Here is an 18,985-nt window from a genome sequence, read left to right as displayed (position 1 = left end):
TGATGGGGTCCCAGTATGAAACACGCAAGATTCTCCAAAGTTACCGCTGTTGGCCGACGTTGAGTCTTCGTGTGATCCTGGTGGACATCTTAACGTTTTATTGGCGTAGATTGAGCAGACGAAATCGGCTGAAGCCGCTGGAAGACCGCCCCAGTCTTTGCAATCTGGCAGGCTATGCCATAGTCGGCATCACCATCACTTGCCAAGATGCTGCCCAGGTAGGTGAGCCTGGTGACCTCTTCGAGCCGTTGTTGCCCCATTATCACAGGGTTGTTCATAGATTGTTGTTCATAGTTCATGACCTTGGTCTTGCTCCAGCTAATCCGGAGTCCAACCTTTATTGTTGTTGCAGTTTGCCAAATTGTTTTTCTTAGGGAGCTTCATGATGCTCCCTTCTTCATTAATCTTCCGAGACTCGTGCTGCCGACCAGCAGGAGTTGAGAAGATCCATTATTTTTTCAACTGGGCACTGGTGAACATGCTTGAGCATTTCTGCCAACACCATGTCCAGGCCCTGTGCTCTGTCGAATTGCTACAGCTTTCTCCACTGTTGTGATTGCATCAATCTGCCAACATCCGTTCTCTGCACACTCGCATGTCCAACAGCGACAATCACCACTGCTTACTAATGCAGATGTAGTCGATCTTGTTAAGCAGCATTTCTTCATCCGGTGACAACCATGTGCCTTTGTGAATTTGATTGTGGTTGAAGTAGGGGTTACCTATTTACCCCGCTTTTCGCTATTTGTATCCCTTGCTGTGTCTGCTGCTTGTCAATCGAGGCCCGTGCTTGGATGATCGTGATCTTTGCAAGGATAGTTTCGAATTGAGCTGAAATTTTGCCATCACTTTTGACATAATTATGCCCACTCCATGTGCATGTTCGGTATCATGGCCACAATAAATGATGATCTTTTCTTTGCTGGCCAATGTGCCCACTGTTCGTCCATTGCATCTCGCTGACCCTGAGGATGTTCATTTTATAGCGGCCAAATTCTTTGACAAGTTGTGCCAGTTTTTGTTGGCTAGTATTTTTGCTCCGAAGTATGGGCCTTGCATCAGGTGATCGACAGCTGACTTTTGATCCACCACTGTCACAGGAGTGTCATCTTCATTGCGGCTTAGTGGTTTTTTTTGGTTTCTACTCGCTGTTTCTGTAACACTCAGGTTTTACGGGATAGGGTCGCTAGCCCAATGCGCAACCATCCTTCTTTCGTAGCCGGGCTTGGGACCGTACATGGTGGAGTTGTTTGCTTAAACACCAAACACAAACTGCGCTGGGTTAAGGCCAACCATAGTGCATCCTCTTTTTTGCAACAACAGCACAAAACAGCACAGTTCAAAAGAGGTCCAAACACATATATCCTGTACACAAAGCTAAATCCAACAAATAAAACCACATCATGTTTTTTATACCAATGCTTTCAGTACAATATTTATGTGCAAACTACTCCTACTATTCATTACAACTCTTGTCCTTAACAGAATAGAAGAAAAAAAAAACACTATTTAGTATGGAATGCAAGACTTCCTGGAAAATGATGGGTTCAGGTCCTTGTCCCTTCTCCGATTACAACCACAAGTAAAAGTAATTGTGCTGATTGTTTTTCACTCCAGAGATAAAGCGATATAAGGGCGGTACGATGAAGGTTTTTTTTGGATCATGTCGTTCTCTCATCAAGCATGAGAAATTCCAGCTGCCATGAAATCCCCATAATTCATGACTACCTTCCTGGTCTGGAGTAAGTTCTACTTATCAAATGATGTTTGTTCATTTTTTTAGTTGGCAACTTGGAACGCAACTGGGTTTTGACATACAGCTCATGTGCCCAGCATGTGCCGAATGTATTTGGTGCTATCAACAAGCAGAATTTGGAACAAATCTGTATCTCGGATGTGACTGGATTATATCATGACTGCCCTGATCATCCGGCCCTAACATGGTGACGGCCCTTAAAAAAACTGCACTAAAATGTATGCGCTCCTAAGAAAGCAGAACTGGAACTCTTGTTAAACTAGAATCTAGTTATCTATGGCAAACAAAAATCTGAGCAAACATATTCGGAAAACCTTTCGGAAGTGCTGCACATGTAGATTACAGTTTAAGCACTTTACAAGCACTTTACAAGCACTAATTGGTCCTATAAAGGCACTTCCACTCGACTTTTTTCATGAATAACTGCACTGAAGCAGCTTATTATGTATCATTTGTTAGAAATATATTTTCAAAAATATCTTGTTTTTCCATTACGGTGACATTGAGCTTATAATTAAGGTTAGGTTGGTCTAGTAAATGTATTCCAGTTCAAAGCTTTCATTCTCACTATAGCCAGGAACGGGTGGACCATCTCCTGCAGCATATGGCTGCCTTATGTGCCAGCATCAGAATACCGAGCAACAGCAATGACAAGTAACAGGATTACTCATAATCCAAATGCATATAAAACTATACACAAAGTTTAAACAGATCTAATGTAGTTCATGTCTGATCTAATGTAATTCCTTCTAAACAGCAGTCTGTTTGAAGAGATGTCTAGCGCTGAGATTATTCCTAACTGAGAGACGGGTATCTTGGACATGTACTTTGTTCACCCTTGTTTGGCAATATCGGCGAGTGCACAGTCGCCTTGGTAGTAAACATACAGACATAATTCCACCTGGATCCTGGAGTTAGGCTGTACATATTAAGCATCAGAATGCTTGTAGGAAAATCTCTTCCTCTGTTCTCAGAGTCCAGGACTCGCCCGTTTCTTGATAAGATAAGGGCTGTTCCTCAGCCCATTGACACCGTGGGATCCGAGAAAAGGTCATACGCTGACTCTAACATGGCACTGGGGAGCCATTCGTCTTTTGACCCGTGAGCGTTGTGGCTGTTTGCGATCATGACGGCAGCGGCACAGCGGGCCCAAGAGGAGCCACAGGTAAAGCAGGACACAGGCCCAGCATGAGGAAAGCTTCACATAGAAGGTGGAGTAGCTGCCATGGGTAAAAGTGGTCTCCAAGACTGCTGTCTCATAGCTACAAGAAGAAGATTTAGGATGTTAAACAATCTTCAATAAGGATAATCCAGGTTACACTTTTGACAACTGACCTGAACCAGTTGGTGAGAGTCATCATGACGTATAAGGAGGCTAGGAAGAAGACAAAATGGAAGAAAAAGTAGCTGTAGGCCACACGGTGACTCTCGTTATGAATCACTTTCTGGCATCCTTTGCTCTCGTCGTCAATTACAAACTCTTCCTTTGCTGAAAGAGCAAATTGGTTAATGATGATCAATGGATGTCAAATTTATTATCAAATATTGATTGTGAAGTGTGAGCTTCGGTTTTGCTCTTACAGTACCTTCCTCTTGTTCAGGGCAGCAGAAACAACACGAAGCTTTCTGTAATTTAAGACACAAATTATTACAAATAATATTGTGTGACCATAGTTATATTAGCAAACAATATGTTGAGCAACCCACCTGGAATTCATATCGATAGACTTTAATCATCCAGAACGGTCCAAAAACTTCAGCCAAGTAAGAAGCTTCATTACTGGAGGGAAACATGGATGGGTGTTAATGAAATGTAGCCACACTGAGTGCACTGATCTGGACATGTGGAAATCCTCACCATGCAAACAGCACACAGCAGTACATGATAGCAGCGCCGATGACAGCAACAGCATTTCCTTCATTCTGAATCTCGTCCCTGCCCACATTAGGATAGCAAGCGGTCACATTGACACCCTGGTACTCCACTGAAAACACACACACACACACACACACACAAAGTAAAAAAAAAGGATTTGCTTCCTTTCCTGTGTTTTTCTGCATATTTGTCAGATCATCAAAACAATTTTTTCAATAGGGATGCACCGAAATGAAATTCTTGGCCGAAGCCGAATAATAATGAAATGCTTGGCCGAATACCGAACGCGGTGTTTCGCATTTTTTTATTTTGCCAATTTATATTAATTATTTATTAAATAGTAAAAATAGCTTTTTACTATTTTGTGTTGCTTTTCAGAAAAATTCATCAAATAACAAAAATACAATTTCAAAATATTTATTTAACACTAAACTTTTTTTTTTTTACATTCCAGCAGATATTATACAAACAAAGCACAATATAACTTAAAATAAATAAATTAGTACAATAAACAAATATTTTTATTTGGCCATCTTTGAAGCCCCCCTTCTTGAATAGCCTATGTTAGGCCTATAACTGACTGCTGAAAGAAGGTAACTCTGTATGTCTACAACAACAAATGTGCATTAAATAGTGCACGCCGCCGTGTCTTTCTCGTACTCTGCATGATGTTCGGGGTGTCTTGATTTTAAGTGATAAATTAAACTTACGTGCTGTACTTTTTTGCAGTTGCACCCCCTCTGGACAATTCAGCAAAACAGTGTCTGCAAACGGCCGTTTTTGCCTCTTTCTCTGACACTTTAAAGTGCTTCCACACTGCTGACATGTTTGCTGCATAAAGCCCGCGCCTCTCACTCTGCACGGGTTACTATTTGATCGCATCATTAAAAACGTCATTGTTCAGCAAAATTTATTCGGCCTTTTTACTTATTGTTCGGCAACCGAAATAATAATAATAATAATTTCGGTTTCCGAACATTCGGTGCATCCCTATTTTTTAACCAAATTTTACTATTACTAAAATTTACTACAAAGTTTAACCTGAATAAATACAAAATGCGTTTTAAAAAAATTGTTTACATTATTAAAGGAAAATCATAAATGAATTGTAATTTACCACTTTTTGGGGGAAAGCTGAGTTAAATTTCACCTGTTACATCAAAGCCTGATTACTGCCAGACATGATGAATCAAGAAATCACTTAAAGAATTCTCCTGTCTGACAAAGTCAAGCACACTGAAAGATCGCAAAAAGCAACACATAATGCTACGATCTAAAGAAATTCAAGAGGAGAAACAAATTAATAAGACATCTATCAACCTGGAAAGGGTTAAAAAGTCATTTGTAAGGTTTGCAACTCTGGTGAGAGCCATTATCCACAAATTGAGAAAACTTGGAACAGTGGTGAATCTTCCTATAAGTTGCCGGCCTACCAAAAATACTCCAAAAACACAACACAGACTCATCCAGGAGTTTAAAAAAGAACCCAGACAAACATTTAAATCACTAAATCTAAAGAGCTGCAGGTCTCACTTGCCTCATTTAAGGTCAGTGTTCATTATTCAACAATAAGAAAGAGACTGGGGGCAAAATGGCATCCCTGGGGGAGTTCCAAAGCAAAAGCCACTGCTGACCGAAAAGAACACAAAGGCTTGTTTCACCTTTTGCCAAAAAACATCTTGATTAACCCCCTAGGATTTGGGGGCAAATATGACTTTTTGTAACATTTGTGGATTGATGAGACAAACGTTGAACCTGTTTGGCAGGAGTGTTTTTCATTACATCTGGCATAAAACTAACACAGCATTTCATGAATACCAACCTAACATAACAACATGATGGTGGTGGTGTGATGATCAGGGGCTGCTTTTCTGAATGACTTGACAAAATTGACGGAACCAATTCTGCACTTTAACAGAAAATCCTGAAGAAGAATGAATAAGGTCATGACCTCAAGCTCAAGCGCACGGGAGTTTTGCAGTGGGACAATGATCCAAAACACACCAGCAAGTCCACCTCTGACTGGTTAAAAAAAAAACAAATGGTTTTGAAGTGGTCTCATCAAAGTCCAGACTTAAATTCAATTGAGATGCTGTGGCATTACTTTGTGCCAATTTTTGGCTTAATCGAAACAATTCTGCAAAGAAGAGTGGGCCAAAATTCCTCTAACGTGATGGTAAAGACTTATGGCCAGACATATCGCAAATCCTTGATTGCAGTTGTTGCAGCTAAGGGTGGCACAACCAGTTATTAGGTTTTAGAAAGCGAATTACTTTTTCACATAGAGCCAGGCAGATTTATACAGCCTTTTTCCTTGGATAAATTAAATTACTAAATTGAATTAAATCTCACATCAGTCATATAAAAACTGCATTTTGTATTTACAGTATTACTCGGGTTATCGGGTTAAAAAACTTCTTTTTTTTTTATTAGGAAGGGGCAAATACTTTTTCACAGCACTGTACATCATCCAGTTTTCTGTTGCTATGTGTAGAAGTTGAATTTAATTTTGTTTGCAAGCAAAGCCAAAGCAAGTGCTTAAGTGATTCCCTTTATCCTTTAGGGCTTGTGATTCAGTTATACAGGAATGTGACTTGGGCTCCAGTCAGTGGAAAACTCTAGGCCTGTTTATGGGCAAATAGATTTCACCTCAGATGAGATAAATGCTCTAGTTGGCTATAGATTCAGAGAGAACATTGCAACCAATTGTTTAACTCCTGCGCTTATTTAAGGGGTAGTAAAAAACAATATTATTATAAGAGCTTGTGTGTTGAAAAGCTGTTATAAGTTTTATAGCAAGCTGACTGTGCAGACTCATCAAACGTGTCAAAGCATAACCCCATACCGCCTCGAGACAACCTATGAGCATATTTTACACACAATGTCGTAATGATATAGTCTGATGCCTCAACAGATTCCAGACTAATAAAGTTCTTTTCTAATATGAACTGTTTCTTTTTAGCCATTTTGGTTTCTACGGCTTTACCGGGTTGGGATCATGTTTAATTCAAACATCTGGTGTCTTTATTTTATGATGCTTTTCTAATATAGCTGGGCCCAACATAGCATCTCATTCCCATGCCGTAGTAAGTCATGGCCACAACATAGCATCTCATTCCCACGCAGTAGTAAGTCATGGCCAAAAAATAGTATATCATTCCCAGACCTTTAGTAAGTTATGGCCACATCATAGCATCTTTTTCCTGTGCCTTAGTATGTCATAGGCACAAAATAGTATCTCATTCCCACACCGTAGTAGGTAGTGGCCACAACATAGTATCTCATTCGCACGCTATAGTAATTCATGGCCAAAAAATTGTATATCATACCCAATCTTAGTAAGTGATGGGCACATCATAGCAACTTCTTCCTGCGCCTTAGTTAGTAGTGCCCACAACATAGTATCTCATTCCCACGCTGTGGTAATTCATAACCAAAACATAGTATCTCATTCCCATGCCCTAGTAAGTCGCGGCCACAACATGTTATCTCATTCCCATACCGTAGTTATGGGCACATCATAGCATCTCTTTCCTGTGCCTTGGTAAGTCGTAGCCCCAAATAGTATCTAGTAAGTTGTGGCCATGGAATATACTCCCCCCCCCCCCCCCCCCACCCCCTTTCAAAAAATGTCACCAGAGGGGCGCCATAGTTCAGGATAAAAAATAATTTGATCCACATAAAGAACAACTCAGATATGGGGTAATATAGGGGTTTAGGAGTTGTATTAATGTTCCTGTAGATCAGAGCCCCATACCCCAGGTCAGACCATAGCTTCATGGGATCAGTAACACCTCAGAGAAGCCTTTTACTGTACATGCCTGGAGTGTTCAAATAATGGAAAATTTATTTTTTTTCTCTCAACAAGCCCTCATTTTACCTATGACAGGTTGAACCAGAGTGAAGCTTCATGGCTGTAACACGCTGCCTAATGGCACACAACAGTACCCCTATCATGTGTTAATGGGATGTCATTCAGTGCTTTAGGAACGTGATGTGGGCTTCTACATGGTTTTAATTTTGATGGTGTATGCCTAGAGCTTGGTGGCTTGTATCAATCGCTTAATATGATGATATGATATAAATGATAGATCTTGCAACTGTGGGATAATTTTGGCTTGCCATGTTGGGTGTGTGTGGGCATGTGTGTGTTTGCAGTACCTTTCTCAGGTGGACGGCTGGATAGGGCGGAGAAGGTCAGGTACATGACATAGCAGCTGATGATGGAGGCCTGCAACAGTCCTGAGCGGGGTTTTTCTGAACACAGGGAAAAGGCCAAAAAACAAATTAAACCCTATCCAATATATTCAAACACATTACACAAAATTGACTGATTACTTATTACTAGACTACACTAGTAACTGACTTTGCTGGACGCAGGGGGTGACAGCGATGAGGGACATGACTGTGCACAGGCCCAAGTTGGTAAACAGCAGTGCTTTGTTGATTCGGCACGCGGCCGGGTGCGTATAGTACTTGTACATGAAGGTAAAGGCAGCAATAGCGAAGGTGTAGAAAAAGAACGTGGCACACATGACCGCCACATACCACTTCTTATCTTCAGCTGCGCCAGTTAACCTGAGGAAGAACAGCGAGACATGAGAGTAGTGAAGATGACTTTACTTCGGAAAAGTGGTGTTTGGACTGCTGTGTGTTTTTCTTGGACCGGTGCCATTTTCTGCAATGAAGCAATTCAGTTTTTTTTTTACAGTAACTACAGTCTGGTCATGTCTGCTGTGTTGAGTAAGGGATGCCTCATGCTGTCTGTTAGATCCCACAGACATCTAGGGAGAAGCTGTGTATGAAACAGCAAATCAGAGCATGAGCAAGAGGGAGTTGTGGTGTCTGTATAAGATGTATAGAGATAGAAAGAGAGAAGATAGAAGAGAGAGAGAGAGAGAGAGAGAGAGAGAGAGAGTATGTGCTAGCTGAACCCAGTGCTCTGCACTCACCAGTTCTTATTCCAAGTGTGAGCAAAAGCAGTGATGAGGATGAGCTGAATGAGGATGAAGGAAAAACCTCCCACCACTCCAACATAGTGCCAGGCTGAGAGACATCGAAAGGAACAATTAATAGAGAAAATGTGAGAAATACAAAGGCGTAACCTAAAGTAATGCAAAATAGACTTAACATCTTTATTAACTCATTTATGACATTCAACTTGCACATGTTGGTAGAGTAACTCTTCCTCTATACAAATGCACTACTAATCTTTGTCTCCATCACAAGCCATGCATTTGTGCCATTGTTAAACCCAACTATTGAATCCTCTTTAAAAATCTCCTCAATCCCATATCAGTGGTCTCCTCCAGTGCTTGAAGTATGAAGATGACACCATTGACAAGAGCACAGACATGCATAGATGGATGATGTTGGAAGTTTAATAAAGGGGAAACGCATTGAGGGTTTATCAACTGCAACAAACAGGATTTCCAAGGAGGATTCAAGAGTTGGGGTCCAACAGTGGCACAAATGCCAAATGAGTAGTACATTTGTATAGAAGAGTTACATTAAGTGCTGACAGAAATCCCCAGTTTGGGCTTTTGGCTGAAAACGTAAGGTGGTAAATAATCTGTGAGCCAACAGTGCCACCTGGACGAGATCAGGGCAAAGTGAATTCATGCATATAGTAAGTGAAGCAGTGATATGACACTCAGATAATGTATTAATATATTTATATTTTCTATCATACAAGCTCAATCCATTGGACTTGAATTAAGATATGAAGTAAATTACTGTTTACCATTAACCTCAGGAATGGAATTGACATTATTGCATTTACTTCATTTTTTTTTTTTTTTTTTTTGCATTTTATTGCAATATACATACAGTCTGTACACTCACTTACACTCATGGCATAGACGCACATAAGGACATGCAAACTTCATGAACACAGACCCTAAAGGTGCGAGGCCACTACTATGCACCATGCTCCTACAGGCTGTACAAAAATGTAAATTCTGGAAATTTTACAGGTTTTTTTTGTTTGTTTTTTTGTTTTTGTTTTTTTGGAAAGGTCCTGTGTAGAACTATTGAACAATCTATTCCAAAAGAGTAAACTAAAAGCTTTTAATGAAGCTAATAAACCTAAGGTATACAAAGAAAACAACAACAACTGAAGAACCTTCTTTAGAGTGAATTGAACACCTGTATCCAACAGTTACGTGGGAGATGCAGGTATTAGATTGTGAGTTTGTAGTTGATTGGGTAAGTAAAAACCATTATACTAATTATACGTTTTTGTTTGAAATACAGTGTATTCAGTGGTAAAGGAAAAATCAATACCATAAAGGAAACACAAAGGTTTGTGCATCATATCTGATACAATTATCTGGTTCTGGGGTACACTGATTGTTGCATGAAATGGACAAAAATGTAGGAAAAATATAAATAACACTACAGTCCACGAAATTGTTTTGGATGAAGAAAAAAAGGTAAATATTTTGTCAGCAAACTTTTTACTGCATTTCCTTGTAAAGGTAGTGCTCATTACACCTGTTTTAAGTTAACTTATCTAGTACTAAATTTGGTTTTGGCCCTAAATTTATATCATGGATAAAAGTGCTATACTCATCTCCACTGGCTGCCGTTCGGACAAATAACAACCTATCCCCTTTCTTTGAGCTTCAGCGTGGTACGAGACAGGGTTGCCCTTTGTCACCAATTCTCTTTGCTGTGGATATTGAACCACTGGTTAATGCATTGGGGGAAAATGCCAATATTAAAGGTACAGTATCTCTTCTGGAGGTGTAGAACACAAAGTTTCCCTTTATGCTGATGACATGCTGCTTTTCATATCCGATCCTCCTCATAGCCTACCAAAACTTGTCGATTTATTGAAAGACTTTGGTGAAATGTCTGGCTACAAGGTAAATCTACAAAAAAGTGAAATAATGCCAATTAAAAACAATATAGTACAGTTTCCTGATTTAAACCCCTTAAAAATTAGACCCAGATATTTTAAATATATAGGGGTTTGGGTAACATATAACCATGCCGATCTGTACAAGGCAAATTATCAGGTTTGGCACCTGTTAAACACAGTTAAAATGAATCTGTTTCCAAAATTTCTATTTCAGTGTCTTCCAATCTTACTCACTCTCTCACTCATCGTCTTTACCGTTTTTTCCTGTATTCAGGGTCGCGGGGGGCCTGTATCCTATTCCAGAAAACTTAGGGCACGAGGCGGGATACACCCTGGACAGGGTGCCAATCCATCACTGGGCACACGCCCATTCGCACACTACGGGCAATTTGGAAACGCCAATTAACCTAACCTGCATATCTTTGGACTGTAGGAGGAAACCGGAGTACCCAGAGGAAACCCACGAAGCACAACAACATGCAAACTCCATGCACACAGAGACGGGAATCGAACCTGGACCCCGGAGGTGCAAGTGCTAACCACTACACCACCGTGCCGCCTGCCTTCCAATCTTTTTAACAAAATCATTTTTAGAGGCCCTGTGAATTAGGATGAATGGCACTTTCAAACTTTATTCTTTATTACTGGGCTGCTGGCAATGTTACTCTGGGCGAATTATGATGTCAATCCTCCCGTCTGGGTAGCTATAGAGGAAGCATCAATGGGATCAAAATCTCTTTTATCATTATTATTTGCTAAATTGCCACAAATTAGGAAAATGATGTACAAGAACAAATTTCAGATAAACTGTGGCAAAAGATAATACGTAGAATTTACTCATCATCAGTTTGCCTCAAACACACAGTCGTTCAATTTAAAATTGTCCACCAGCTTCACTGGTCCAAGGTAAAACTAGCAAAGATTAGAGAGGACTTTGATCCCACATGTGACTGATGTAAGCAGGAACCAGCTACACTACTGCATATGTTCTGGACATGCCCAAAGCTATATCGTTTTGGGAGTTTTTATTTTTGATACCTTGTCAAAAATATGCCAAATACCATTAGAACCATACCCATTTATTGCACTTTTTGATGTTGACTCAAGTGGTGCTTGACTGAATGATGCCCAGGCCAATATAATCGCCTTTAGCTCCCTTCTCGCTAGGAGAATGATCCTGTTTAAGTGGAAGGAGTCGTCGCCACCAGTGGGTGCTCACTGGATTAAAGAGGTCTTGTATTTTATTTATCTAGAAAAGATTCACTATTCTATAAAGGGATCCACTCAGGAATTTTATGATGTCTGGCAACCATTTATAAACCACTTTGAAAATACTGATGCAAATAAATTGGATCTGTATAAAAAAATATCCTTTTTAGTTTCTGCTTTTAAAGAGGTCCTATTATGCTTTTTTAAATATGATCTTTCATGCAGTGTGTCATGTAGCTGTATGTAAACATAAACTATCTGCAGTATCTGTGACGCTGACAGTGCACGATAAATGAAGTTTTTGTCTATTAAAAAAATAGTTAGCAAATCTATTTTTACTCTATTACGGATCCACGTCACTCTGTAACATATTTGCATAATGTCCGCCCACATTCTACGTCGCGAACAACTTGCCCGGCATCTTACAATTAACGTTACCACACTCTTGTCAATGTGACCGAGCATTCTTGCCGGGTTCGCTTAAACACTTTGTAATATAAAAAAAACAATAAAAACGACAGCACACGAAATCCTTTTTAACTGTTTATTCTCCACCATTCACCAAAACTGAACTTAACACTCAAGGCGCAAGGCGCATGCGCACTTCGCGTGGGTAGATGCATTTTTCCTTGCTGTAGCTTCTACGGCAAGCCCTGAGGGAAAAAATGAATCCACATAAGCGCCTTGCTTTTTAACCGGATTATCTTTGACTGGACATATTCCCCGGACTTCTCATTCTCCGTTATCAGCCTCCCCGACTTCATTAACCCCGGTGGGACCGAACCATACTCCTCTAACACACATACAATAAACACGGACTTCTGACATTTTCCACTCACTCGCGTTCACATACACATACTGTTTATTACATGTAGTTTGTAAATATTGTTTATGTCTTTGTTTGGTTGTTGTGCACCTTTTTCGTTTACTTTATTGAGTTTTGTATAATACACGTTTGCTTTATCTAATTGTTTGTGTTTGTCCTTTTTGCTCACCGGCCTTTTAACGCAACACTAACACAAAGATAAAAGACCTCTTGATTGTTGTATCCACAGTTAATATAAAATTAGCTGGTTGTTACACAGTAAAACCAACGCCATCTTTTCTACGTATTGACGGGTCTCCAGAGCCATCGTTCAGTTATGGTCATGGGTGTTTCGTTTTCCAACACACGCTGTAGCGGTAGACCAATCATAAATCACTGCGCCATCTGACCAATCACAGCAGTGAAGGTTTTAGACAGACTGAATCTTCGAACTGCTTCACACGAGTCGTTTACGAATCATTTAGAAATGGGGTAAAATTTAATCTATTTTTGGAGAAAACCGAAGTGTTTTTTGACCTTGCATACATGTAAACCTGTTTTAAGCAATGTGTCAAATTGTCAAATTACACGCACACACACACATAACACACACACTCAAACACTGACACACACTAACAACGAGAGAGCTCTGCAGTGCGAGAGAAAGAATAACACACACACACATATAACACACACTCAAACACGGACACACAATAAGGCTTTGTTCACACGGGCGTTAAGTTTTTGGATAAACGAACTTGCTCTGTTCTATCTTGCCCTTTTCCGCATTTCCCTATGTATAGCATGTAGGATCATGGGATATATCTGGTCCTCCAAAGCATAAAATAAACGCGAAGAAAACGAACTAGTAGTGTTTTCCTTGCATTCTTTGGGTTTTGAACGCCAAGAAAAAGCTGCATGCAACATTTTTTAAATGCCGTATAAATGCGCAGTCGGACAAACGCACGTCACCAAAGCCCGTGGGAACACTCTCATTGAATCCTACGTGGAGAAAACACTCACCGCTTGATCCGCGCTCACCGGACGCTACTAACGCAAAAAAAACGCTCGGTTTTAACGCCCATGTGAACAAGGCCTAAAGGTGAGAGAGAAAGAGAGAGTGTGTGTGTGTGTGTGTGTGTTTGTGTGTGAACCAGCGCGGTGTCACATTACACATGCACACACAAAACACACACACTCTGCAGCGCAAGAGAAAGATAAACACACAGACACACACACACGGATGTTAATTATACCAGTAAGAGACAAGCGCTAAGACCCATCAGGGGAGACGAATACCCGCAGCGCAAGAGTCAATCAGCATCAAATCAAGAAGCGCATACGTGATACATGATAATCGCTGCTCGTAAACCAAAACAATGCTCGTTTTCCAAGTCAAAATGTATTAAAAATCTTTGCTCGTCTTGCAGAACACTCGTAAACTGCGTTATTTGTAATCCGAGGTTTCACTGTACTGGTCTCTGGCTTCTTACATTTAAAAAACAAACAGCTGTCTAATAAAATGTAAAAAGGATTTCCCCCCAAAATGCAAAACAACATTAGAAAATATTGCACAGATCATAACCTTAATATTACAATATATACAGACAATTATTAGTATGTATTTAAATCTGATGAAATGGACACTATAAAAAAAAAATATATATATATATATATATATATATTTTTTTTTTTTATTTTAAATATGTCTCAGTCATCTAATTTATAATCCGGAATTTTTTTTCCATGCAATTTTTGTCATTAAACATGACTCACCTTGCAGGAATGAATCAGTGGGGATAAAGAAGGCAGCTGCAACCATCCCGAGCAGTAGAATGAACTTCAAGAACCAGAATCTGGTGAAAGCACAAAAGAAAGTGTTTTATTACACACGTGTAAATCTGTAAATAGCAAACAGATGGACAAAGTTCATGTAAAGTCTATTTGTAGCTCACATGGAGCTTTATCTTTGTGTGTCTCAGCTCTGTTTGACCCCTGGTCAATGCTCTGTGCTGAGAGTGTAAGAGCTTTAGCACAGCGTACATGTAGTGGCCCTGTTACACTCACTAAGAGCGTAATCCCTGGATGTCCATTCTTCCGATAATGTCACAGTGCAGTTAAAAAATAATAAGAAAAAAAAACAGATTTTTTAATGATATAAAATTTGAAGCTTTGTAAGCTAAAATGCTTGAGCAAATAGGGGAAAAGCTAACTAGACAGATAAAATGACTAAGGCATCACACTCATTGGGCAATGATGAAGCAGAGTAAATCCTACTGCAACACTATCAGCTAGTATTATACTTAACGTAATATTGGGGGAAATAGTAAACCCAAAATCTCATTATAAAAACTCTTAAAAACATCATTTCAAGACTACAACTTAATTTAAAGATTAATATGTAATGATTTTATATATATGCGTAATGTTATCAAAAGAAAGTATAGAATATGTATACAGTATAAAAATTCTTTCTGATTTATTTGTCATGTAACCGACCCGTTGTGAATGAAAGCTCGGAAATCCTGGCTAGACTTCACATCCACAAGTAGGAGGGCCATCATCAGGTAGAAACAGGCTGTGCCGAAGCAAACCCTGTAGACCGCAGAGTATCCGACCAACATGTCACAGTTTCCTCCACCGTGGGTCTCATCACAAACCACATTAAAGAAAGGCACCTAAAGAGGATGAACAATAGCAGCTATGTGGTTTCCCCTTTTGTGCACAATGACTGAACATCTTTGGCATAATAAGGCCAGTTTGAACTTCAACAGATAGGTAGAAAAAATAATGAAGGACAAGGTTTGTTAAACTACCCACATGCTCTCTCACAGCCTCGGAGAAGGTACGAGACAGCATGAGACATGACACGGTGCAGGCCAGGATGTGGAACAGAGTGTACATTAGACGGGTGCTTGTGGAGGATTTGACCGGTGGACAGAAGGAGCAGCATAGCGAGCATGGAGCGGGACCACAGCAACAACATATCTGTGGGGAAGAAGAAGGCACAGACTTTTAAAAAGTTAATAAATTAAGTCTTTTTTCTGGTTGATTGTGCTAGCCCTGGTAGTCTGAACCTTTTTAAACTGTACAGAAAAGACACACTTAGTAACAAAGATGATGTTAAATTAAAGTCACCACTAGGTATTGACACATACAAAGTTATGCAAAGTTTTTATATATTACATACAGTATGTATAAATGCAAAGTTTTTATTATTTTACGTTATTTTACATGTCTTTTTTGATGTATAGTCCATAAGTTAGAAATAAATATGATGTATTTGCTGTTATAGAAAAATACAGTAATTCAGTTTTACATAAGCTGATTGATTTCAACAACCGCATGTTCTGAAGTGTATATTCTTCCTCAAAGCTCAGCAATTTACACACAAATGCAATTGTTATACATTAAAAGCCATCAATGTGCACCGTTCATTCATTTCTAATAGAAAATTAATGAAACAAGGTTGTTCCTACTCTCATATTTATTACATTGTAGCAGCCATAAACACTTACTATCCATGCTTTGTTGTTTTCCCTCTTAAAATGATGTTTAAAAAAAAAACGCTTTTCTTGGCCAAAAACGCTTTTAGATAAAAATGTCACCATATCAACAATATGTTGATATCACCATATCAACAATTTCTCACATTTGAAAAGTAATTTTATGCAGTGTCTGCCATTCAGTTGTTACTATAAGATATTCTATATTATATATAATTAGACATTATTAATTATAATATAATATAATTATAATTAGAGATATTGTTACCATAAGGTATATACTATACTATATTGTTACAAGCACATTAATATAAATGTGACAGCTGGAACTACCGTCCGAGCCATATAGTTATAGAAAATAAGGCCACGTCTGATGACTAATAAGAATAAAGCATTCAACAGAGTATAAGAATTTATAATAAATAAATAAAAAATTACTGTGTTGCTGTGACTACGATTTCTATATATATATATATATATATATATATATATATATATATATGCCTATATATAAAACCAGGACGGGATGCCAATCCATTGCAGGGCACCCACATACTGTACACACTACAGACGATTTTGGGAACACCAATTAGCCTAATCTGTATGTCTTTGGGAGGAAACCGGAGTACTTGAAGGAAACCCACCAAGCACGGAGAGGACATACGAACTCCATGCACACAGAGACGGGAATCGAACCTGGAGCCTGGAGGTGTAAGGCGACAGTGCTAACCACTACACCACCTTACCGCCTGGCCACGTTAGACCCAATGAGTTTATTGAGAAGGGGCGATATAGGGAGGTTTAATACAGTAATACTGTAACGTCGCGGGTTTTAAGACAGGCAAACACACGGTCAGCTGCTACACGGGTTTCCAGTCAGGCAGTCCCGCGGCCACCCCCTCATGCTGTTGCTAAGCAACTCTCCCAAAATGGCGATTGAGAACAACGCATAACACCTGGACGCATGTCTATATAAGCCCCCGCAGTGAAAGTGCAGACTTTTAGAAAGCACGAGATTGTGGGACGTTGCTCCGGTATAAGTAAAGAAAAAACTGTGAAAGCGAATACATATCCCCAGACAGGACTAAGGTGTCGTGGTGTCCTGATTTAAAATTCGCGATTAAAACAATCTAATTGGTAAAACACCGCAGTTCCTCTATGTTTCTACAGGTGGTGCTATTGACACCGCACAGCATTCTGTGCGGTAGGAGAGAATTATTTGCTTCGTTTGTTAAAAAGTGTAATAAATTTTGATATTGCACAGAGATTTAAAGAATTAGGACACTTACAGAATCACAAAGCAAAATAAATCGGCACCTCGGTGGTAATATCATGGTAATATCATACCGACTGGTCTCTGAGAATTCTCCTCCTTAATATACTGTATTTAATTGTTTTGCTTATGAACATTGAATGTTATGTCTACAGATTATAGTCTACATTAAGCTCTGCGTGTGTTTGTGTGTGTGTGAGTTTACAGTAAAGGTAGGGCTGTCAGACTGAGATTAATTCATGTAGCTAATTGATCTAGACTGGTGAGTTGCACGAAGGTCAAACTGTTTTCATCTGGAATTGTATTGATTTGCATTAGTTTACTCTTTGATCATACCACATATTAATGAAGCTGTATATTCCATTCCTGAAAATATTGTGGTTTTAAGATAATATAATGGCAAATCCAAATAGGGATTATAGCATACTGTACATCAGGGATGTTCAAATCTATTTCTGGAAGGCCAGTCTCCACCACAGTGTGTAACCCTGGCTCACACAGTATATAATAAAACCATAACATCAAAATCATTCAGTGTGACTGCGTCAACATAGGATTCAGTCACGTTAACTGAAACTTGATAAAATATGATTAAAAGCCAAGATTGCAAATAGTTTGCCTGAACGACAAGGGGCGTTCTAGTCAAACTGGGACAGGACTGTACAGTGTATGTACATATATTTTATATATTTCTTTTAAAGAAGGCCATTGATCTGTAAAAAGTGATCCCGGCCTAGGTGTGAACATTTAGCGAGGACACCACCAGATACTTGGAATTCGACGGATAACTTGCGCCAATTTGTGGAAGAGACGCATCTGTCTGTGGGAACTGTACACACAATCATTTAACACACCACTTGCACATTACAGGAACTCGGCTGAGAGTTGCTGTACATCCTCAGGTCGAAGCCATTTCCATACGTTTGAGCCATTATTGGATTTGCTGGGAGGCCAGTATTGTAGACATGTCGCAGGCAATGTAGAAATGTAGCTCTGTGCACTATATTTCTGGTATACTTTATAAAAATTTATACCTTGATGCTATCTAAGCATTAGTGTAGCAGGGGATTATATTTCGAGAAACAAAGATAGTTTTTATCAGTAGTCCTGGTTTGACCTAATTGCCCCATATAATTTAATAATCATATAATAATTTCCCCATCTTAGCTGAGCAAAAGCAGTAAGAGTTTCCCAAATCATGTGGTTTAATTGTTAGTTTGACTGAGCTGAGAAAAATGTCTGCAGAACTAGAACTCATTTTTGAATTCTGTTTAAATTTACTAGTATTTTCTTGTACCTATACACATAGCCTTCACGTTAGGTAGCCATTTTAGATACAATGACTTTATTGGGCAGGTGCAATCTAGGGTGGTTTAAAATAATGAAACATATCCAGAGACAGGACTTAGGAGGCCTGCCCCTGATCCCAAACTTGTCGGGCTGTCCTGAATTAAAATTCGCAATGGTTCCCGGCTGCATTTCATTGCCTTACACATGCCTTAAATCACCTCCAAATTAAAATATGCATTAGCTATGAAATGTCAAAATCTACTTACAGATTGCTTAGGATTCAGCTATACGCTGTGCCAAACTGTCTAAGAACTGTCCCAGTTACCTACTACACTTCATGTTTTTGGTATGAATTGTCAAAAGAACTGTGTTGATATCTCCCCTGTTAACAGCAATCTGGATAAT

General features: G+C 39.3%; 1 protein-coding gene across 1 annotated transcript in view; it reads right to left on the bottom strand.

The window, feature by feature from the left end:
• Positions 1 to 1,310: 1,310 nt before the first annotated feature.
• The window catches only part of serinc4 (serine incorporator 4), a 20,950-nt gene continuing 3,275 nt past the window's right edge, over positions 1,311 to 18,985 (bottom strand). The window contains exons 2-12 of the mRNA XM_053493441.1: positions 15,332 to 15,499; positions 15,011 to 15,189; positions 14,288 to 14,367; positions 8,585 to 8,678; positions 7,999 to 8,210; positions 7,794 to 7,889; positions 3,615 to 3,741; positions 3,464 to 3,536; positions 3,343 to 3,382; positions 3,092 to 3,245; positions 1,311 to 3,018 (exon numbers count right to left, since the gene is read on the bottom strand). Of these exons, the coding sequence (XP_053349416.1) occupies positions 2,808 to 3,018; positions 3,092 to 3,245; positions 3,343 to 3,382; positions 3,464 to 3,536; positions 3,615 to 3,741; positions 7,794 to 7,889; positions 7,999 to 8,210; positions 8,585 to 8,678; positions 14,288 to 14,367; positions 15,011 to 15,189; positions 15,332 to 15,499 (1,434 nt within the window). The 3' untranslated portion in view covers positions 1,311 to 2,807. The remainder of the gene's footprint in view (positions 3,019 to 3,091; positions 3,246 to 3,342; positions 3,383 to 3,463; positions 3,537 to 3,614; positions 3,742 to 7,793; positions 7,890 to 7,998; positions 8,211 to 8,584; positions 8,679 to 14,287; positions 14,368 to 15,010; positions 15,190 to 15,331; positions 15,500 to 18,985) is intronic.

Source organism: Clarias gariepinus, chromosome 3 (assembly GCF_024256425.1).
Source record: "Clarias gariepinus isolate MV-2021 ecotype Netherlands chromosome 3, CGAR_prim_01v2, whole genome shotgun sequence".
NCBI classification, from domain to species: Eukaryota; Metazoa; Chordata; class Actinopteri; order Siluriformes; family Clariidae; genus Clarias; species Clarias gariepinus.
The sequence above is the reverse complement of the archived record's forward strand: the minus strand, read 5'-3'. Positions and strand labels throughout refer to the sequence as shown.